This window comes from Cydia splendana, chromosome 25 (assembly GCF_910591565.1).
Source record: "Cydia splendana chromosome 25, ilCydSple1.2, whole genome shotgun sequence".
In the NCBI taxonomy this organism is placed as follows: domain Eukaryota; kingdom Metazoa; phylum Arthropoda; class Insecta; order Lepidoptera; family Tortricidae; genus Cydia; species Cydia splendana.
This window is the reverse complement of record NC_085984.1, coordinates 5,552,494-5,576,108: the sequence shown is the minus strand read 5'-3', so window position 1 is coordinate 5,576,108 and position 23,615 is coordinate 5,552,494. Positions and strand designations below refer to the sequence as shown.

General features: G+C 39.6%; 3 protein-coding genes across 3 annotated transcripts; 2 read left to right on the top strand and 1 right to left on the bottom strand.

The window, feature by feature from the left end:
* The first annotated feature begins 303 nt into the window (after positions 1-303).
* On the top strand, positions 304-4,335 carry LOC134802711 (GILT-like protein 2). Its single transcript, XM_063775355.1, has 5 exons — positions 304-420; positions 1,210-1,247; positions 1,787-1,936; positions 2,725-2,910; positions 4,034-4,335. The coding sequence occupies exons 1-5, from the start codon at positions 360-362 to the stop codon at positions 4,298-4,300; spliced, it is 702 nt and encodes a 233-aa protein (XP_063631425.1). The 5' UTR covers positions 304-359; the 3' UTR covers positions 4,301-4,335.
* Positions 4,336-7,042: 2,707 nt separating this feature from the next.
* Positions 7,043-7,441, bottom strand: LOC134802647 (late histone H2B.L4-like). The gene has a single exon (XM_063775283.1). The coding sequence runs from the start codon at positions 7,439-7,441 to the stop codon at positions 7,043-7,045; it is 399 nt and encodes a 132-aa protein (XP_063631353.1).
* Positions 7,442-16,475: 9,034 nt separating this feature from the next.
* On the top strand, positions 16,476-23,371 carry LOC134802713 (uncharacterized). The gene is made up of 4 exons (XM_063775358.1): positions 16,476-17,691; positions 18,721-18,880; positions 19,764-19,884; positions 22,971-23,371. Exons 1-4 carry the CDS (start codon positions 16,577-16,579, stop codon positions 23,192-23,194), a joined length of 1,620 nt encoding a protein of 539 aa, XP_063631428.1. The 5' UTR covers positions 16,476-16,576; the 3' UTR covers positions 23,195-23,371.
* The last annotated feature ends 244 nt before the right edge of the window (positions 23,372-23,615 follow it).

Here is a 23,615-nt window from a genome sequence, read left to right as displayed (position 1 = left end):
TTTATGTGTCCTAAGTCGTTATTTATCTATTTACAGGTTAGCCCAAAAATACGTTGACATTTTTTACTGTGTTATATTGATGATAAGCTTTAACAAACGTTTCAGTTAATGTGACAAAATCGAAGCATAATATGTAGAAGATAATGTGTTGTGTTTACTGAAATTTTGTGAAAAATGTGTAGGTAAGTTAGAAAAATATTCCTATAAGTTTTTTGTCAACGTATTTGGGCCACCCTGTACTGCACTAAACGAGCGTAAAAATAAGGTTGGGCACGCCTGAAGACAGATTATACATATATTTGTTTACGTGCCCACTTCTTCACTTTCGTCAGAAGGTGCTCTACAGACAATCGTTCAGTATGTTGCCATATTCCATGTTGTTGCTTTTTTTGGTGGCCGTTGCTGCTGTTGGAAGTGCTGGTATGTACCTAAAGATATAATAAAGTGTATTTTCGTTATAATACGTTTTTTGAAAAACAATATGGTTGTCTGTAAAATCGGTTTTCGGACGATATTTTTGCGTGATAACGTCATAAGAAAACATTACCATTACATTACGTAACGTTACCTGGAGATCCGTCCACAACGTTACCATGGAGATTGGTCCACAACGTGACACTTTTTCGTGCATGCTAGGTACCGGTGTTTGATCGATTTATAAGACGTTATCACGTCAAAATACACAGTCGGCAATAAATGTATGTTTTTTTTTTTCAAGAAACGTATTTTCTAATATGGTACCTACCCAGTACAGTCGTACTAGGTAGGTACCAAATTAATATTTGTCATCTGTATTCCCTACATAATGTAAGGGCCATTCAAATTTTTGTCGTAGATAAGTTTTTGACACTTTTCGTACAATGCATATTTTAAAATACTTGGCCATTACTTTAATTTTCTGTTTTGTGATGGAGAAAGAGGGTTATTTACGCTAACAATACCGATAACTTTGTTCAAGAAATAACTACTGTAATATTTCTTAATCACAGTAACTCAGTGGTCCTTTGAGTGTCTCCCGATTTGTATGAAAATAAGGTATTTAGGTACCACTGCGTTATCAGCATATTTTTACATTAATCAATCTAGATATTCTAGATGAATTTTGGCAAATAATTCCAAGGTCATAGTGGCAAGTGAGCAAATTATATATAAATAGTACCTATTGTTATGAAAAAAAATACATTGTTGATATTAAAATTATGTTTTCAGAAATTAGGTCAAGTGATTGGGATATAAAGTCCATGGAGGTAAGACTGTTTTCCAAATATCGTAACATACGTCATGACATTAGTTATAACTTAGGTATTAGTGTTACAATTATGTAACATAACTTATGTATGTATTTATGTAGTTTTATTAAAACATCCCTTTTCAAAATCTGCATATTCACTACTTTATGGTTTCGTATAATCATGGACTGATTCATTTTAAGCTACTTTCAATCCGGAGATAGCGGGTTCAAACCCCGGCACGTACCAATGAGTTTTTCGGAACTTATATACGGAATATGATTTGATATTTACCAGTCGCTTTTCGGTGAAGGAAAACATCGTGAGGAAACCGGACTAATCCCGATAAGGCCTAGTTTACCCTCTTGGTTGGAAGGTCAGATGGCAGTCGCTTTCGTAATAACTAGTGCCTACGCCAATTCTTGGGATTAGTTGCCAAGCGGACCCCAGGCTCCGATTGAGCCGTGGCAAAATGCCGGGACAACGCCAGGAAAATTAGTACAATTTATTCTTTAGGTTTTTAACAGTTTATCTTTTGGATACCTTTTTGATTTCAGATAAAGAAAGGAGATAAAGCGAATCTAAAATTGTATTATGAAAGTCTATGCCCTGACTGCGTAGACTTCCAAATAAAACGATTGGACCCCTTATTAAAGGAAATCGGATCTTACATCGATCTTAAACTGTATCCTTATGGAAAAGCTAAAGTTAGTAAAATATACTTAATAATTATTATTATGGAATTTTAGCTGTAATATTATTATATTACAGCTAAAATTCCATTTATAAAACCGCTTCCTAGCTGCCATTCCGGTTTATACATATCAATATGTAATGTACCTACATACCTACCTATATATACGACACACGTAGATGCCCTTGTTAAATTACTTTCTAAGGCTGCGTTTCCACCGTAGGACGCGTAGCGAAGGATGTGTTTTTAAGAACCAAAATATAATCACTGTACACTAAGCGAGGAAAACAAAGGAATATTGGTTCTTAACAAAAATACCCTACGCTACGCTAATACGCATAATCCTCGCACATCTCTGGTGGAAACGACACCTTAAAAAGCGGACAAGTGCGAGTCGGACTCGCCCACCGAGGGTTCCGTACTTTTTAGTATTTGTTGTTATAGCGGCAACAGAAATACATCATCTGTGAAAATTTCAACTATCTGACTATCACGGTTCATGAGATACAGCCTGGTGACAGACGGACGGACGGACGGACAGCGGAGTCTTAGTAATAGGGTCCCGTTTTTTACCCTTTGGGTACGGAACCCTAAAAACGAACTATATAAGAAAAATTGATGCATTTATAACATAAAATTTACCATTTCAAAGTTCAAAATTCGTTTATTTTTATCAAGTTTTTTCCTAAGGATTCGGCAACCCTCCTAGTAAGTTTGACACTTGTGTTAGGAGGTATTCGCTCTTTCATACAGTGTTAAATAATATGTTTAATTAAAATTTTCTCTCTAATTCCATTTCAGAGGCATGAAAAAAATGGTAAGACCGTAATTACTTGCCAGCACGGCGAAGAGGAGTGCTACGGGAACAAGCTTCATGCCTGTGCCATTGATAAACTGAAGGACATTAAAGTGGCGGCACATTACATCACCTGTATGATGAACGGGACGTGGGGAGGCGACGGATCCACTGATAAAGACGCCACTAAGGTAAAGTTTTCGGGGAGATATTTTTGAATTAGGGAATATTACGCGAAACTCTGTGTAGGGGCGCCAGTACCACTATCCATCACAATGTGGGGGTCTACCGCGAAAGAAGAAAATCGAAATTTCGTTATTTAACCTCTCTATCACTCTTGCATATGCGAGAAGAGGCAGATAACTAAATTTCGATTTTCGCGTTTCCCGAGGCCCTTGTTAACAAACCGACTTGATGCATCAATGTAATTTTATTGTCTGTGAAAACTTGTCAAAAAACAGTTTAAGGCAGACAGTATGTACAAGTTACTTTATGGTTTACTAGCGGCAGAACATTGCAGTAATACCTCCTATTGTGCACGCCCCTACGAATTTAGAGCCTCAAAAACACCTACTCGTATTTAATAAGTAAATTACAGTTTTTCCTGAAAATGTCCCTAATATGCGCCCCCGTACGAACTACGAACGTAAGAACGTCGAACATAAATAAACACGTCGTTAGATTTTTTTATTTATTAAAACTACATAAATGAAATAAACAAAAACCAACATAATAAAACTTAATACTAAATACTTAACCTACCTACAGGCACAGAATAAATAATAGTATTAGGTACAGAAGACTCACTCTCTAACAAAACGCGTCTGTTACGATCAGCACAGATATGGCCGCTAGGTGGCGACAGCGCCACGCGCAGCTTATGGCTAGCCACCAAAATTGGTGTTGAACGGATGTACTTTTAGCTACCTGTAGCAAAGCGACGAAATCGCAGAGTGGCCACGCCTGCTACAGGTAAAAAATTTGGCCTAAATCGTCGTCAACGGGCAGCCCAGAAGGCTGGCCGCATTTCCTCATTCGCTAGATTTAGATGCGAAATATAATTGACATTTAATTGTCTTTAAAGAAAATACGTCCTCCTACTGTAAATCTGACATTTTCAAGTAAAAGGTACTCTGAGAAAAGGTACCACTTTGTCGCTTACCATAAGGACCAAATTTGCTTGTATTTTTATACGAATAACCTGTCAGAGCGTCCTTATGGCAAACGTCAATGTTGTCGCGAACCTTTGATTGAAAACGACACAAATATTATATTAATTCAATACTTTAATACTTAACATTTATCCGATTTCAGTGCGGAGATCAAATGAAAATCGACTCAAAGCCTATCAAGGAATGCGCTAAAGGTAAAAAAGGGGAGGAACTACTAGAATACTACGGCAAAGAGACCGAAAAGGTCAAGTTCAGAAGCGTACCTCATGTGTTAATAAATGGGGAGAAGTTTGACCTGGAGGACGACTTGAAGAAGAAAATATGCGAAACTTTGAAAAATCTGCCACCTCAATGTAAAACTAAAGAGCTATTGAACATTTTCTCCTCAATTTTGTCTAATATTTTCTGAATCTGGTGCAAATATAATTGTACTCTTTGATGAAATATTTTATTAGCACAGTGGTCCCAAAGTTGACTGGGCTCTGGCCCACCTAACAAAAACTGCCAAATTCCGGACCCACCTCTTGGCAACTCTTGTAACGCTCAGTTGCTGTAGTATTCCGCCGTAGAATATTGAGTGGGCCCTGAAACCAGCACTGAGAGAAAAGGATATTAACAAAAACACACTTCGAATTACAAAAATAAACTTAATCCGGGGACAAGGAGAGTCAACTAATAGGAACAAATTGACTTTTGCAATTTCTATTAGTTCTTGCAATTTCTATTATCTGTTTGTTCAAATTAGATTTAGGATTACTGAGCTGTTTGTAGAAACAAATAAACTTTACAGAAATAGTGAAACGTCCATAATTATTACTAAACTTCATTTTTTCCCCCAATACAGAACTGTTTTTTAATTCCTGGTGATGATTTTTCTCTCAGTGAGGGCCCACTCAATATTCGCTCTCGACCCATAGTTTGGGAAATGCTGTATCAGCACATAGTCACATACCTATCTAAATTGCGACATAAAATAGTAGACATTAAATAAAATGGAACTAATAATAGTTATTTGTTTTACAAGGGGGCAAAGTTGTTGTTTAACCGCTCGTATAATATTGATACCCGAGCAAGCGAAAGATTCCAAAATTGAACCACGAGCGTAGCGAGTGGGTAGAAAAATGGAATCTTGAGCGTTGCGAGGGTTTCAAAGCACGAGGGTTAAACAAAATTTGCCCCCGAGTGAAACACAAAATTTTTCACCACACCAACCCGAAACAAATATTCAATGTAAAATATCAAACAAAATCAACGAAATCAAATCCAAATGAATTTTATTAAATTCCAAAATCATCATTTAAAAGTCAAATCATAAGAAAACAACTTAAAATGTGCATTTGATTACTTTGCCTCACATGTGAATAAAATGCAACTTTGCTATCAGTTTTTGAAGTGCAAAGTAAGCCTTTCCGAGCTAGTGTGGTGAAAAAATAATTCCCTATTAAATTGTTGCCATGTTTAAGCTTTTACGTCAAAAATGTGATAGTTACGTAGAAAGTGGCGCCCTCAATAATTTTCTACAATCTCTTGCCGGACTATACTTCTTCTTACCACACAAGATGTTCCTCATACAATCAACGTAGGTTTAGGCTAGAATGGTAACGGAAATATTTAAGAGCCAACGGGAGTGGTAATTTCTCCATACAAACGTACTCCTCGTTTTCCTCCGTGGTTTTTGAAGCTAGAGCAATGATTTTTTCAACACAGATTAATATCTGTGTCGGACCGTTTTGCTTTTTTTGATATTTTTGTTTTTTAAGGCGCTACAGCCCTTCAAAAATGGCCAAAATGGCCTAATTGACTATGCCGCAATGAGAGGCGTGGCATTCAAAACTGATATCAATTAGCCAAAAAATCAAAACGGTCCGACACAGATAATTTCATAATCATTTAGATTTCCAAATTTGGTTATGATTGGTTAAGTTTTGGAGGAGGAAACAGAGGAGTACGAAACCTCGATTTTTGAGATTTTTACGCAGGATTTTTCGCCTTGTCCTTATCGCACTACTTTTACGTGCCGCTTCCGTTAGCGAGACGGGTATATTTACCTAAAATATTTAAAACTCAGCTCCTGTTTCGTCTTAAGTATTAGCAAAGCTGGGTTTGATTATTGATTGTGTGTTAAATGGGAGGGTAGGTAGTAATTTCACATATCGGGCATACCCTCGGATAGAAATTGTGTAGGTATACAAATACATAATTACATATATAGCAATGCTGAGCTGAATACTATTTTAAATGGGAGGGTAGCTACTAATTTCACTTATCAGGCATACCCTCGGATAGAAATTGTGATAGGTCCTATAGAATTTAAGTTATATTCGTAGCTAGCTTTCATGTTTCAAGCTCCATGATCTCTTATTAGGGGAACACTTAACGACTACGCGATCTTGACGTGTCTTTTAATTGAAAAACGCTTTTTAAAAAAGCAAAAGAATGTAAATACCTAATCGTATATGATTCATAATTGTTACATTTTGCTGTGATTTATTTTTCAAAAGTGTTGTTCAATGAAAAGACGTCAAGATTGTTAACCTTTTTTCGAATGCTAAAAAAACGAACTATAAGCCAATAGTAGTTTTTAGAAAACTTCTTAGGTACGGGTTCTTCTTGTGTAGGGTTGGAGCCGGTATAGCTCTATATTTGACGTTCATAAGCGCATTGTAATATGCCTACTTGAATAAACAATTTTTTATCTTTATCTTTTTAGGGTTCCGTACCCAAAGGGTAAAAATGGGACGCTATTACTAAGACTCCGCTGTCCGTCCGTCCGTCCGTCCGTCTGTCACCAGGCTGTATCTCATGAACCGTGATAGCTAGGCAGTTGAAATTTTCACAGATGATGTATTTCTGTTGCCGCTATAACAACAAATACTAAAAAGTACGGAACCCTTGGTGGGCGAGTCCGACTCGCACTTGTCCGGTAATGAAAACCTGGATATTGTAAATTACAGTTTGGGTGACCACTTGTCAAGATTCACCAGGTTAGGTAAGGCCAGAAAGGCTTGCATTATTAAATTGTGCTATAGAACCATCGATCGACTCGTGTGTTTAATAGAAACAGACAATTGCGGCCCTAAAAAGGGCCATTCATGTCAACAATTGCAAATAATAATCAACTTCAAATATAGATTTTATACATTAACTAAAATTAATAACTCTGACTGTTCGAGTGGTTCTTATAGTTGCGTAGCGCTTTCTCCCCCTCCAGCAATGCGTGCTTTCCCAGCTCGCCAGGAATGAGTAGTTTTGTGGCCGTTCTTATTTCGTTCTCGCTTAAAGTAGTCTTCTTTCCGTGGGCTATTAGTCTTCCAGCTTCACAAGCGATCTGCTCTAAGATATCGTTGACGAAATTGTTCATGATTAGGATGCTTTTTCTACTGATTCCGACGTTTATTTCTGTACACGATTTTAACACTTTGAAGAGGTATATTGAGAAACTGTCGTAGTTCTTTCTTGCCATCTTCTTCTCCTTCTTCTTTTTGGGGATCAGGCCGCCTCCTGGCTCCATGGACTTGAGCGCTTTCTTCGGAACTTTGACGGGTGCCATTTTGATTTTATATTCGTGTTTAATTTACAATCTACGATAACAAGTGTAAGATTCAGAATAATTTCGCGTATTAAGCCGTCAGCAGCAAATGACCGGGTTTTTATAGGATTGAGGAGAAATGCGTGAGCCAATCACGAAAGAGTACAGCTTATTCTAGAAATCATTGAATGATTTGTCGGGTAGAATAAAAATATGCCGTTCTAAACTACCCACAGTCTTAACACGTTATTTTATGCTGTCTAATGTTAATTTCGTATGTACATATTTTCATTTTATGATCGTTAAAATATTTTTGAATCTTTATCTACAAGCTACAAGCAATCACGTCACCTCCTAAAGTTAGGCATATTATAGACAGTAATTGCACAGAATAACTAATAGTACTACCGTACAGAAAATTCACTCCTTCACAAAAGTCAGATTTAGGTATAAAATTATACCTATACTCGCCGCCTGCAACAAAATTGAAACTTATAACCGCGCACGAACGTTGAATCTCCTTTGCGCGAGCGCCACGTGACACGACTATCGTGCGGCTGGTGCGGTCGAGCGGCAGCCCACTGCCATACGCCTGCCCTGCCCGGGAGGACGCCGGCCAAATGTACCTAACTAGAGATGGGTAGGGGTGAGTAAATACTGAGTATTTACTCGGTATTTACTCAAAGCATCCGATAAATACCCGTATTTACTCATTTAGGTGGGTAAAAACGATTGCTTAAAATAAAATATTCAAAAAGTGAGATTTAAGAACAAAATTGTCTTTTATTGAAGAGTGCTAACGTGTATTAACAATATCTATAAAATAAAAACCATATAGGACGCTTAATTTAGGAAAAAAAGGTAATTATTAGTGAGAGGCAAATTGTGATAATGCATAGTTAACAATTTTGTTTTAAATAAGAAGGTATTTACTTTAAAAATTTGGTACTTAAATTCTATCGATGTTCTAGATAACTGCAGGTCGCGCAAAAGTGCGTGTTTACGCGGCACTTACGACCTTTTATTAAGGGTTTTTTAAAGAAAACTCAAAAATGGCTCAACCGATGATGTTCAAAATATTGGTTTTTGTACTCTATTATACGGCTAATCTCCCGATATGTTTTCATATTATTTCTGAACTTTGGTTCTAAAGTTATAGAGAGATAAACATTATTTTGGCCTTTCAAAACGGTTTTTTTTCCAATAATATTCAATTTATCCAAAAATGTTCTTAGAAACATTCCAGTTATTTTTAAAGACCCATTTAATGATTTGCAACACGTTGGTAGTTTCTGAAATTTATTTTTGTGACAATTAGTTACATGTATGGAGTGCCCCTCTTAAAAATACATTTCTTACAATTTTGAGTACTTAATCCAGTAGCGGCTTACAAAATACACCTATATTTCAAATTTATATGCCCCTTTCAGCACTCTAAATAGTTTATACCCACCAATTTGGGTATAAACGAGTAAATACGGGTATATTGAGTAAATACTGAGTATTTACTCGGTATTTACCCCTGAGTATTTACTCACTACCCATCTCTATACCTAACCTAAACTGCGTAGTGACACCCCCCTGGTAATTGGCTGTATAGGTAGTAGTAATATTTAACATTTGTTTCTTAAAGCGTTGGTGAAAAATATATTCTCCAATAAAAAAAACACATTTATTAATTAGGTACAGTCAACTAATTGGATTCCTATAGAACCTTGTCGCTTTGACTACTAGAGATACATGGTATATGTATGTACATAATACCTACTCAATAAGCACTGTCGTGGACTCGTGGAAGATAAAAAAATCGATTCAATAAGTTTGAAACCGGTGGTCGCCATGTACAGTGACCTGTAATAAATATGTTATCCAAAGGCCGTGAGTTCAAGTGTCACCCAAGACAGTAATTTTTCCACTTTTAAAATTCTAAGCTTAATAGCATCGTTCGCAGACGTTTCTGCTGGTTAAAAATTAAAATAATATGTTACTCATCGAAGGCCGCAAAAATATGTGACATGCTCTTATGGCTCAAATAAGAAATAAGATCGTGTCAGATATTTTTGCGGCCTTCGTTGTGTAACATATTATTGGTGACTACATATATACCTACTATCTATGAGAGGTGTCAAACCGTCTAGCTAGAATGTGACGTCATTAACGTAAAAGTGCATATAATGTACATACACGAAACGACTCATCTTACCAACCCGCCCTTGTCTGTTGCGCCCTTTTGACTTTAACACCAAGGTGTATGAACTATGAATGGATTTCGGGGATGGTGCGCACCGCGCACGCGCCAGTAACGGTCGCGAGCAGCTGCGTGCGCAGCTGCGGGCAGGGGTCGCGCACTGATGGCAAGGGATATAAAGTACTAAAATCCAATGTATCATACGGGTTGTCCCGGCCATGGACGGACGTAAGAACATTGAGATTTGAGATAATACGTTGATAAGACTAAACTGTGGTTTACGTTGGTATTCCACCTGTCCAATTTCTCGGTCCAATGTGTATTTGCGTCTCACATTTTGCTTAATGAGGGTATAAGACGCAATGACAATGTACCAAGAAATTTGACAGATGGAATATCAGCTTAAACCACAGTTTAGTCTTATCAACGTCAGTGTCTCAGTGTTCTGATGTCCGTCCATGGTGGCGGTCTGGCCTTTTTGGCCATACGTGGTATTTATTGTATGACATTCAGAAATAATCGCCGATTTTCCGTGTCATTTGAATGTTATTGTACAACCTAATTAGTAATTATTAATTATAGAAGATTTATTATATTGGGAAGTTTTATTCGACTCCGTCGTAGTAGGTCTCCTATACTTGCTAAAGCAAGGACACTGACCACGAGGAATTAAGGAGGCCAAGCGTGCTTTCTTTATACGTAGATAAGTATTTACTCTCCGCACACCGTTGTACATATTTCTTTACAAATCTGTCGATGTATTCCCTCACCGAAGATCAACTGGTAAATATCAAACTTTTGAAAGAAACTCTTAAAGTTTAACAAATTACGAATTCCGATGTACAAGACGCACTTGTTGACATCTGCTGCAGGGGCGTATTTACCCTAGGGCCATCCGGGCCATGGCCCGGGGCGCCAACCTCCAGGGGCGGCATATGCCAACCCCCAGGGGCGGCATGCCGGATTGCATTTTGTTTTTCTTCCTTGACTTCTGGGGCGGCAAAACGTATTGGCCCGGGGCGCCAAATTTCAAAATACGCCCCTGATCTGCTGGCAGTTATCTAATTGCTACTTTGGTTGGTTAGCTGGCAAGGGATGCAAAATTCGCTGCGTCCGGAAATTTCATCGAAATCCAATGCCGTTTACGTGTGAAGGAGAACCAAACTACCAAACATCGAAATATACAATCATACAAACTTTCGCGTTAATTCTGCCCTCCTAAGCCGAATAGCGCTATTTCAAAAACAAATAATTTTGAAAATGGAATTCTCAGTAATATAAACTAAAGTATAAGTTAGCAATGAATTTTCTTTTGAGATAGCGCTTTTTGGCTTAGCAGCTGGCCTAGCCAAGGTTACAATCGCTATCGCTTCGACAACGAAAAGCAATGTCTCTCTATCACTCTTCCATATTAGTATGACAGTGACAGTTGCGTTTCGATGGCTGCGGGGCGTAAGCGATTGGCATCTTGGCTACGCGGCCAGGGCAGAATTTCTTTATAAAATGATTAATACAAAAAGGTTGTCGATCGCTGTCCCGCATGCGCGGGCGCCTGGATTATCGATCGACTCCTGTTACACAAAGGACCGATATCGCGACCTTGGCCGTAGCCTGAATGACATAATAATATGTATTGACCACCATGTTTTATTTAACCATATGATTGACCGTTGACCGCAATAGTTTAATTAATAGAGTCTGTGCGGAAAGAGAAGAGTCGTAGAATGTATTGGATCCCATACATTTCATGACTCTTTTATTTTATATAGCTATGTTATTTTATTTATAATTTTATTTCATTTTATTATTTTATTTATAATTTTATTTCATTTTATTATTTTATTTATAATTTTATTTCATTATTATTCTCTTTATTCAATTAGGGTCTTAGGTTAGGATTTTACAATGTGAGTATAAAAGTAAAATATAAAAACACTTACAAAACATAACAAAAATATATAAACACATTATAAAAAACCTAACCTAGGGTGCCGCCGGCAGCGGGGCAGGGTCCAAGCTGCCGGTGGTCAGGGCCGCAGAGTGAGGAATCGACGTACTATACGCGCCGTGTCCAAAATTACCGCCTTCTGCATCTGACCCTTGATCCAACCACCCAGCGAGAGTCTCTCTAGGTGTTGGTCGAGACTCTTCGCTATGAGACCGTTCGCTGACACGACTATAGGAACAATGATCGTCGAGTCAACATCCCACATAGCGGTTATCTCGTGGGCTAAGTCTAGGTACTTGCTGGACTTGTCCTTCTCGGCCTTCACGAGATTCTCATCATGGGGGATGGTGACGTCGACGAGCACGGTCCGGCGCTGCGATCGATCTATCAGCACGATGTCAGGCTTATTGGCTACAATAGTCCTGTCAGTGATGATAGATCGATCCCAATAGAGCGTGGCACGACCATTTTCGTGGCGAAGGACCTACATCGGCTACCTGTCGTCTCGTTGGACCATGTTGACGTTTCCAGGCTGCTAAAGGATATCATTTTCCTGAAGGACAGTCTGGCTGAAATGCAGGCTAAGTTGGAGGTATCGAATAATACCATCAGTGAACTACGTTCTGAATTAGCGTTAATACGAAGTGCTAGTTCGGAATGTAGGTCAGATAACTCTAGCATAGCCGTGTGTCACGTTGCGCGGAATGCGTCCATCGGCGGTTTCGAGTCCGCGAATTTGGATGCGTCGGCGATTGCTGAGCAGGCGACCGCCGACCCGCGCCCCGCCGCCCGCCCGTCTACGTCACCGGAGACGCGCACGTCACGCGAGAGTACGTTGACCCCACAACGTTCCTACGCTGCCACTGCCGCTAAGCCGCCTGCTGTGTCCAAGTCTAAGCAGCGGCCGAAGAAAGGGGTGCAGAGCCTTCGTGAACCTGTTCACAAGGATCGGTCACAGCTGACTCTAAAAGAGTCGGGATGCGACAGAGATGGCTTCAAAAAGGTGGAGAGGAGAAAGAAGTCAGCTCGTCCGAATCAGTGCGGTACCGCACCGACTGGACCTAACCATTTGCTGCGTCCTGCAACACCGACGACGCTGCTGTATGTGTCCCGATTACACTACCTTACGAAGGTCGAGGAGATCGTGAAGTATGTACGAGCCAAGTCCGGATTCATCCTGAGGGTCGTGAAGTTGGAATCTCGACACAGTGTGAATTTTAATTCTTTTGTGCTGAGCGTTCCGACTGAACATCTAGCGACCTTCACCAAGGAGGAGTTTTGGCCGAAGGGTGTCAAGTTCCGGCGGTTCCGCGGCCGGCTCCCTGACACTGCGGGGTTGCGAACTGCATCGCAGCCATAATTGTGTTTTTTAGTTTTAAGATATATTTTGTAATAATATGTATGCTAGTTTTAAGGTATTTATCTATGGGCCAATAGTTGCCTGAAAATAAATGTTTTCATTCATTCATTCATTCATTTTCGAGAACTGGCGCAGGTGAGTACTTGTAGTACGGCACTTCGCGGTCCACAAGGCCGTATAGGAGGGCAAGCTGCTGGTGAATAATTCTGGCTACGAGGTTATGTCTGTGCAAGTACTCGCCGTTAGCAAGATGAGAACAACCGGAGATAATATGCCTGAGTGACTCTCCGGGACGGCGGCATGCCCGACAAATGTCGACCGTACCGTCCTTCAGGATATATTTCCGATAGTTGTTCGTCATCATCACTTCGTCCGCAATTGCACAGGCAAAACCCTCGGTTTCTCCGAAGAGGTCCCCGAATCGTAACCAGTTCACCGACGCGAGCAGGTCCACATCGGGTCCCGTGAGGGCCTTGTAGAACCGCCCGTGTAGCTGCTTATCCTTCCATACCGCCTTGCGGTCCTCGGTGCTTAGTACTACAGGTTTGCGCCAGTTCTCGTTCGCCAAGGAGAGCGGCGTGAGGCCCTTGTCAGCTGCCACCACATCACAATGCATCCCACACTCGTTGTTGAGGAAATAATTCCTGAGATTGTACACCTCACGGTTGTGGAGATTTTTGGCGTTTAGAAAGCCGCGACCTCCACATTTCCGTGGGATGTACAATCTCATAACAGACGAGCGTGGGTGCAACATACGGTGAGTGGTGAGCAGCTGTCGGACCCTCCGATCCAGGGCATCCAGCTCGGTCTGAGTCCACCTTAGTATGCCAAAGGAGTATGTGAGTAGAGGCATTACCCAGGCGTTGAAGGCGCGCACTTTGTTGCCTCCTGACAAAAGACTGTTGAGTACTTTTGTGAGCCGACTGAAAAAGCGCTCCTTCACCGACCGTCTAATACCTTCTTCCTCAATACCCAACGACTGTGACATGCCAAGGTATTTATAGGTTTCTGATTCAGAGATGGATCTGAAAGACATTGTCTCAGAAAGTTGTAAATTTGTTGAATTTACAACTTTCCCCCGCTGTACATGCATAACCGCACATTTATCGACACCAAACTCCATGTTGATGGCATTACTGAAGACTTCGGTAGTTTTCAGTAGCTCCACCAAGTCTTGGCTATTTGGTGCAAATAATTTGAGATCATCCATGTACAGAAGGTGAGAAATGACTTCACCCCCTCTCCGAAGCCGGCAACCTAGTTCTAAATCCTTCAGCAAGGTACTGAGAGGATTCAGAGCTAGGCAGAACCACAGAGGACTCAGACTATCACCCTGAAATATTCCTCGCTCAATCCTTATAAAATCCTGCGGGCCAGGGCTCCCATCCCCGCCTCCTGGTTGACGAAGGACTGTGGTCCATTGCCTCATACACGCGCTTAGAAAGGCTCTTAAAGCTGTATCAACTTTATACAGCTCTAAGACCCTCTCCAGCCATGAGTGAGGCACCGAATCATAGGCCTTCATTTATTATTTTATTTATTATTTTATGTCATTATTTCATTTTATTATTTATTTTTTTATTTTATGTCATTTATTTCAGTTTACTTATAATTTTATTTCATTTTATATTTCATTTCATTTGACCTGGGGACCATTTTTTATTTATAAGTTTACTTTAAGATTTGTTATAAGTAGTTTAGTTTTAATTTTAATGTTTAGTTTAATTTTATTACATTATACAAAATAATCTAAAATGTATTAAAAGTACTCTTCCCTAAGAATTAAAAATCTTAAAATCCAATTTCAATACTTAGGTCATACTGAAAATTCCTGGACTGGCCACTTAGAAAAAATAAGTTATCTCATATATCAGAATCTCTAAGCTTTCAGTATGGCACTTAGCACACGCACGTAGCACAGATATTCAATACAATCTCACATAACCTGCTTTGCAATGAAGGTAGGTGTAGGTAGGTACTTAAACTAAGAACCAAATGGTCACCCTTGGTCAACCACCCCTCATCTATAAAACTTGCAATTTTATTACACTCCTAAAATCCTTAGGTACTATTTTACAACTTTGTCATACCAACTTGACAATATCATATCAGCTAAACAACTGAAACCGGTTACAGCGACAAGGTACTAAAGTGGTCAGCGATATTATTACTGACCGGGCTGACCTCTGCCCTAGTGCGAGTGAGAAAGAAGACGAGTGAGAGAGAAAGATAGATGCATCTGCGCGGCAGGTGAGGATGTGCATGGCTGGTTGTTTTTGTGTTCCATATGACTGGATACCGCCAAAAACTAGTACCTAAACATAAACCTATATTCTGTATCTTTAGGTAGGTATTTAAATAATGGTAAACAAACAATTTGTACCACTTCAGGTAGTTATAACATTTATTGGTTAACCAACCAAATACAAAACCGCCTGGACTAGTCACTGAACGACCTGACTTTAACCAACATTATTTGATCATGTTGATCACTGGCTTAAGGAGCCATTTGAGGGTAGATTTTGTTTACTTTTATTTAAATAGGTACCTAAAGATACAGACTATAGTGTCAGACCAAGCTTCTGTACTTTGTAGTGACATAGTATCGAAGTGTCACTATGAACGTCAAATTGAAAACATAATGGCACCATCACAATTGATTCAGCCAAAGTCAGTGCAGAAATTAGCTTAGACGAACTCTAGGTCTATACCTGAGCGTTTCTTTTATTTTTTGCCACTTTTATATATTGTGACCTTTTTTGCCACTTTTGTCTTATTTCTAGTCAGGATCGCGAGCCCTTTTCATCCTTATAGGAGAAAAAAAGTGTCCTAAAATTTCCATACAGTTTTCAAACTTTTTTTTACAAATTACACAACTTGACGACATACCTACAAACCGTCGCTATTTTAAAAACCCTACTAAAGGATCCCTAAGGCATTCCCTCTGTGTTTCCGCTCACCGGCCTCATTCAATAATTGCACAACACACAGACAGACACAACGACACAATAACAACAGCTAGGAATGCCAAAACCAACCTTATATTGAGTTACACACGACTCAAAACCGAATGAACAAGACACTACTTACATCGTTTTGAAATCGAATAAGAATATGAAAGCTTAACAGGTACAATATCAATTTAAAATCAACCTTAATGTTAAGGGAGTAGGATATGATTTGGTTTAACGGAGGTTTTATTTGAATTTCGAATAGCGCGTGCCATAAGGGTGCGCGTACGCCGCGACCCCAAGTTTTTTTGAAAAAGGAACAGTTGACGGTTATCCGTTGAACGAGATATACGTGTACATTATTAATAATTATAAAGTAATAATAATATAGTGAAGTAATAATATAGGCTAAAAAAAGTATAAACAGAGATTAAGAAAGTATACTTATAAAGTGAATATTTTAATAAGTTTAAAAAGTGAAGTGTAATAGTTGCGTTCTTAAAAAGTGATCGTTAAATTTTGAAAAAGTGAACGGAAAAGTCAAGTGCTTAGAGATCTTTTGAAATAAAATACCTACGTGAAGCATTGTGACTTTGGAATAATAATAACAGGAAGAGAGCACAATACCTTAACGGTCATGCTTTGAAGCACACCCCTTTCTAAGAAACTCAACAGAACCACGCACTCGGGGAAACCTTACGCTTATAACATGGATTCGCCTAAAATAGTATATAAATATTACTCAAACCCCGCCTTTTGCGGGCAGAGCGAAGCTTACACCAAATATGTCAAAAGTCCGGACAGAAGAATGTCCCCGCTGGGTGGGAATTCGCCAAGAAAAGTCGAATACAGCAACAGGATACTTAGGACGGACATTTCTGATAATCCTCTAAGGATATCGCCAGCAGGCGCGTTGAGAAACAGAGATGAGCCTCCAGAATTGCCGCCGAAACCGCCGAAGTTTCAAAAACAGTTCCACAGACAGTCTTCTTTGATGTGCAAGTCTACACGAACTCCTGTGAGATGCAGGACAAGAAGTGAAGACTTAGAAATGGCACAATTTAAAATACAGAAGACTAAATATGATAGAAACGCTGAAAGCGATGATGGTTTGGAAGACAGCCGTGTTAAACACAGATACGAAGTTATTAGAGACGATTTCGATGATCTAGCAGACTATTCTCCAACGAAAAAGAGGATAATAGAAGCGAATGCCAACGAAATAGAAGAATATAACGTCGACGCGCCAGATGAACACGAATTGAAAGAAATACCAACTGAAATCGTAAAAACTGTCAATGGAAAGACGCATAGATACGCAATAGTACCTTCAGACGAAGATGAACCAGTTAAAAAACATAGTGTTACCATATCAAGTCCTGTAATGACTAAGAAGAATATAATAGCGACACAGAAACTACATGAACTGCTGTCTACGCCTAGGAAATTAAAGAGCTATGCCAGCCAACCGTCTGTAAGGATAACTCCTAATAAGGCTACAAGTCCTAATCGCTATACAGGCACTCCTCAAAAGATTATGCACAGTACACCGACTCATGGAGTTACACCGTCAAAATCGTGTGCTAACTTGACCTCGCCAAGAAATGCCACGTCTCCTATATCTCCTAAAGCCCAACAGAAGTTACATTACGGGACTCCAGAAGAATTTGAAAGGCATGATGTGTTTGTGACTAGTTTCAGGGAGAAGAGTCGGGAGCGGAGTTTTGATATGGACAGGAGAGAGATGAGTAGGGAGAGTAGGAGGGAGTATGAAAGAAGGAGTCCAAAGAAGGAGAAGAAGAGTACAGCGGTTATTGTGCCCAGGTGAGTACCTACCTAACTGAGATTACTTTTGTTTCGTGTATCAAGTAGTAAGTAGATCAAGATACCTAATGTTTATTGACTTTGTTGTTGTATTAAACTGTTGGCCAGGAACAGATGGACCATGACCAATATAATCCTGCGCGAAAACTGGTAAAGTGGCTAAGGGCCATGTGTAATGAACCCTCGTAGACGTCAGCTGCCGCTCCGTAGGGGGTTGAGGAACGCAGCCACCCAAACACGTAAAAAAAAGGATGCCAAATCCTCACTAGAATCCTAAAAAAATTGTTCCTAGTTAGTGCAATCAGAGTCTTAGTACTAGACCTAGTAAATTACTCAATCATTTAATTACGATTCTGAATTAAGTAAGGTGTGTGAAGCGCTTAAGTATAAAGGTATTTAAAAGGATCACCCTCCACTCAAGCAAAAATCAGGAGGTTCTTGACCACTCGCCAGGGCCACCTGCATCCGACATTTTTTTTAATGGTTTGTGGCATACGTTGGGTTATAATTATGGCACCTGACATTGCAACATAGACAGATGTTCCGATGCTAATCTGCTACTATGTTGGTATGTATGTAAATATGTACTTACCTAAGCAACTAGAGTTAAATTAAAAGCTTTGGGCTATACATGAGATCTGATAACTTTTTGACAGTGCGAGCCAATAAATGGTCTCGTCTTGGCAACATATTAAATGAAAATGTTTTTGGTGGTATAATTATAATAATTCATTAGTAGGTACTAGCGACCCACCCCGGCTTCACACGTTACAAAAAACTTTAACAAATTATACACCTAAACCTTCCTCAAGAATCACTCTATTGATAGGTGAAAACCGCATGAAAACCCGGTCAGTAGTTTTTGAGTTAATCGCGAACATACAAGGAAGACGCGGCGGGTGACTTTGTTTATTTAAGGTGTAGTGGTAGTTATTAATTAACACTGCACATGAAATAAAATCATATGAATTTGACATTATTCGATACAAAACAACCATATTTATCAAGTATTTTTTCCCAACGTTTCAGGGTAGCAGCACCTCCATCAGTGTACTCCGAGGAGACATACAAGTCCTTCAACAGCACGAAAACCATGAGCGCTGCCGCCGCGTCACTCACTATAGCGGCTTTGATGCTCACTCTGAGCGGTGGACTCACTACTGGACTTAGCTTTTATATGATGTATACGGTAAGAATCAACAAACACACACATAGAGACAATCCATACAAAAACCATGAGCGCTGCCGCCGCGTCACTCACTATAGCGGCTTTGATGCTCACTCTGAGCGGTGGACTCACTACTGGACTTAGCTTTTATATGATGTATACGGTAAGAATCAACAAACACACACATAGAGACAATCCATACAAAAACCATGAGCGCTGCCGCCGCGTCACTCACTATAGCGGCTTTGATGCTCACTCTGAGCGGTGGACTCACTACTGGACTTAGCTTTTATATGATGTATACGGTAAGGATGAACAAACACACACATAGATAGAGACAATCTATATAAAAACCATGAGCGCTGCCGCCGCGTCACTCACTATCGCAGCTTTAATGCTGACTCTGAGCGGTGGACTCACTACTGGACTTAGCTTTTATATGATGTATACGGTAAGGATGAACAAACACACACATAGATAGAGACAATCTATATAAAAACCATGAGCGCTGCCGCCGCGTCACTCACTATCGCAGCTTTAATGCTGACTCTGAGCGGTGGACTCACTACTGGACTTAGCTTTTACATGATGTGTACGGTAAGAATCAAATAAAACTTAACTAGGTAGGGACTGTTTATATAAAATGCATGAGTGTTGCCATCGTTTTAAGGATGATTCACGTTAGAACGGCCCGGGTCAGGGCAGGGAAAGCATCACGTGGTCACTTGTCATAGAAAATGAAGTGTCGATTGCCTCGGCCTTAACCCGGACAGTTCTAGCGTCAGTCTTTTTTTGCAATCCCCAATTGATATTTGATATTTCTGTAACTGATTAAAAAAAAAGATATTTTGACTGTTGCGTAACATTGAGTAATTAGATTAATTTGGTTAATTGTTGTTTGCAGCTTGGCCGACGTTACTATTTGGACTTTGGAGTGCTCGCGGGTTTCACCTGCTTCCTGCTGGGGCTCTTAGGGCTGCGCTCGCGCCGCCACCAGCTGCTGCCGAACAGGAATTACATCTCAGGTGGGTTATGGCATCATTATAATGTAGGGTACTTAGTGATAATGTAACAGCTCTAGTCATGGGACATTTAAGAGGAAATTTGGAGTATTTGTGATATTTCCCTGATACATGTAAATGGTCTACCGCTTAGCGTGTTAAAAGATGAATGTCCTATCCGTCTTTCATGTTTCAGGCGTGTTGTATCAAAGATACTGCAATGAGTTTCCACATACTTAACAAATTAAAACTATTTTTTTTCTCCAGTCATGGACACCAAAGCTCCAGTAATGGAACCCCGGTAATGGACGTGGATCCAGTAATGGGCCCCCTATAATGGACATTGCTCTATCAGTATAAAATATAGAAATAGGGAGTAAGTTATGGCAAAAAAAACATTTTTTTGGTATAAGCTTTTATCGCTGAATGTATTTTTCTTTCCACAGCCAATTATTATTGTATTAGAGCCATCGAGACAATTCTAATATGTTACCCAAACACAATTACTTAATAGCGTTTATCGCAGAGTTCCCATGGCCACCTCCTGTCTCCATCATCAGATCAGGTTATCATAATATTGCATTATCATCAGATTTGCATACTTAATTACGTATACAAAATGTCAACTCAATCGGAAATCGGAAAGTGGGTCAAATTCAGCTACCAATATTTGACCCACACCAACTAACAGGGCAAGTTAAATAAAAGTTTGGAAAAACGATAATATTAATTTATCCGAAGTCCGAGCATACCTCCTGGTTGACATATTTCATAACTACATTTTACTTCTGTATTGTTTAAATATGAAATTATGGCATGGCAAGCATCATTATGTAAATTGTCCCAACATAGGAGGTATGCAGTTTTACAGCTCTTATAATGGGATTGGGCCAAATACCACTATTTTTTTTACATCTGTGGAGTCACAACATAGTGTGTTGTATACCTTATCTCATGGTAAATGCAAATAACAAAACACATTCTAGTTTTCATCAAGTATTAATTAATTAAAATTTAATAAATTAACTCACCTCTTTTAGCGAAGTTGTTAAGAATTCTTAGTGGTATTTTTTTTCAGTGACACGACAACTTTTGGGTTGACGCCAATTTCTTAAAATTAGTGATGTACCGACTATTGATTTGGCCGACTAGCCGACTAGCCGACTAATAGGCGCTCGAATGGCCGATTAGTCAGCCGACTAGTCGGCTAGTCGGCCAGATCATTAGTTTGGTATAAGTTCAGGTGAAAAACAATTGTTTTTCTTCTTTGGTTGCGCTATTCATCATATTAGCTTGGCTAAAAGGTGTTCTCTACAGGTTCAAAGACTAGACTAGGTTCTATCACAAGAATCCTCGTTCAATTTCTGTCTTTAGTTCTTTTATTTTACGATCCTGAGCAGACCGTCAGTACCTACAGCTTGTAGGAGGTATTTTCAAGGCTCTATTTCCCGTACGTAGTCGCCAGTTAAGAACCTATCCCCTGTGGTCAGCGTCTTTATGAGCAACATGCATTGCTAAATTTAGAGACTGACAGAGTCTCTAAATTTTGCAATAACATTAATAGTTCCTCATGGCCAGTCATGGCTCTACCATTAAAAAAAAACAAAAACTAAAAATAATAGGTAATTCAAAAAATCGACTTGCACATGAAATTACACGAGAATCAGTTGAGATCGACCTGTAGAGGAAAACACCTGCCAGCAACGTACGATAACGATCAAACGGTCAATGATTTACATTAACAAAAGGTTTCGTATGCATCCTGAATAGGTACCTATTTCATTAAAATAAACATAAAACATGTGGTATTCTTTCACTGATAAAGTGCCGACTAATCGGCCATTTTTGCCGACTAGTCGCCGACTACAAATGTGGCCGGATAGTCGGCTTTCCCGACTAGTCGGCGACTAGTCGCTACATCCCTACTTAAAATATAACCGAATTTAATAAAAATTCAAACTGAAACAGCTCTAGGACTCTTATTTATGATAAAATATAGCCAGTGTTTATAAACTACTTTTAGATACTTATTTTAGAGGATTTGTGGTTTTTTGTCCCATTACCGGTTCCACGTCCATTATAGGGTACTACGTTAGAGAGGTAGATTTAGATCAAGAAAAGTCTGCAGCGATTTTCATAGCCCACGCAGTGCGTTATTTTAAACGACAAACTTCTATGAAATTATGACGTATAAATAACATTTGCACTGCGTGGGCTATCAAAATCGCTGCAGACTTTTCTTGTTCTAACTCTAGTGCCCAAACTAACCACACGCGAAACAATTAAGTTACAGATGTAGTGTGTAATTATTTTCCATCGTATTTTCACGGAAACGTACGAACGTGTCTTGCTATTCCAGTCAGTCTCGGTACTCTCGGTACAAAAAGTACTGACATTGACTGAACTAGCATGACAAATACGAACGTTTCCGCGAAAATACGATGGAAAACAATTATGCACTACATCTCTAACTTTTGAACGCCATGAATAGAACCCTTAAAGGCGTCATGAGCTGTCGTGCCTATAGAGCCGAGAACGCTAATGGAAGTGGTAGTTTATACACATGATGTTGGCGTGTGCATGATATTTTTTAACATGAAAACGGCTGCGGAAACCACCATACCATACTTATGGAAAATCCCTAATCAAAATAAAGAATAATCGTTACTTATGTTCATGTAAAAGAGACTTAACAAAAATTGGCATTTTGGCATCTATCCAAATTACATTTTTTCACTACTAACATCGTAACATCTATTAGGCACGTAAGACTATTTAACTACAATAAAATTCAGTGTTGCTGATAAACCAAGTGTTTACATGGTTTGACCAAACGTATCGTTATATCGTGAGATTATCGCGTAATTTTTCCTCTAAGCAATACCTATTCTAATCACCCTTAGGGCCACTTGCACCATCCCACTAACCCGGGCTTAAGCGGTTAAACCGTTAACCCAGTGTCAAATTGTACTGGTAACCATAGTAACTCCAGGTTTAACCGGTTAACCCGGGTTAGTGGAATGGTGCAAGTGGCGTTTAAAGAAAATGCTTTTGGTACATTACTAATTTTGTTTGTTACCATATTCATTAAGTACCCTTCTTTTTTCCAGGCTACATCGTTCTCTCCTCCTTTTCCCTCCTCAGCGCGTTCGGTCTCCTCCTGCTCCTCTCCATCCAGCCCACGCCCGGGACGCCGCTCAGCGACATAACCTCAGGCGCCGTGTGCGCCGTGTCCGCATTATCGTTGTTCGTGGCGACCTTGGGAGTTTTCGCCTCGTACTGCTGCGCGAGAGATCCGCCTGATAACAGAGTAGGGACAGTGAGATGGTATTAGATAAGATAAGCACTAAAAGACATCACTACACCTTATAAAAACAAAGTCCCCGCCGCGTCTGTCTGTCTGTGTGTTTGTATTAATTGTATGTTCGCGATAAACTCAAAAACTCATGAACGGATTTTCATGCGGTTTTCACCTATCAATAGAGTGATTCTGGAGGAAGGTTTAGGTATATAATTTGTTAACCTGTGCGAAGCCATGGCGGGTCGCTAGTATACCTTAAGAACCATCCCACACTAGCGTCTTTTGAGCGTCAGCGCTATGGAAACTAATGACGTCGCTACGTTCGGGAGACTTAGGGCCAGTTGCACCAACCACACTTAATAGACTGATCAACATCACTCAACTCAACATGCAGAGTACCTACTCTATGAAAATTCCCATACAATTAAATTTAGCGAACGCTTTAACGGTGACA

What these genes read in the sequence shown, in the direction of transcription:
- LOC134802711 (XM_063775355.1), top strand. Translation starts at nt 360, where the DNA reads ATGTTGCCATATTCCATGTTGTTGCTTTTTTTGGTGGCCGTTGCTGCT. An exon ending in GGGATATAAAGTCCATGGAG is followed by an intron (nt 1,248 to 1,786) that starts GTAAGACTGTTT and finishes TTTTGATTTCAG; the next exon opens with ATAAAGAAAGGAGATAAAGC. An exon ending in ATCCTTATGGAAAAGCTAAA is followed by an intron (nt 1,937 to 2,724) that starts GTTAGTAAAATA and finishes ATTCCATTTCAG; the next exon opens with AGGCATGAAAAAAATGGTAA.
- LOC134802647 (XM_063775283.1), bottom strand. Translation starts at nt 7,441, where the DNA reads ATGGCACCCGTCAAAGTTCCGAAGAAAGCGCTCAAGTCCATGGAGCCA.
- LOC134802713 (XM_063775358.1), top strand. Translation starts at nt 16,577, where the DNA reads ATGGATTCGCCTAAAATAGTATATAAATATTACTCAAACCCCGCCTTT. An exon ending in ACAGCGGTTATTGTGCCCAG is followed by an intron (nt 17,692 to 18,720) that starts GTGAGTACCTAC and finishes CCAACGTTTCAG; the next exon opens with GGTAGCAGCACCTCCATCAG. An exon ending in GAACAGGAATTACATCTCAG is followed by an intron (nt 19,885 to 22,970) that starts GTGGGTTATGGC and finishes TCTTTTTTCCAG; the next exon opens with GCTACATCGTTCTCTCCTCC.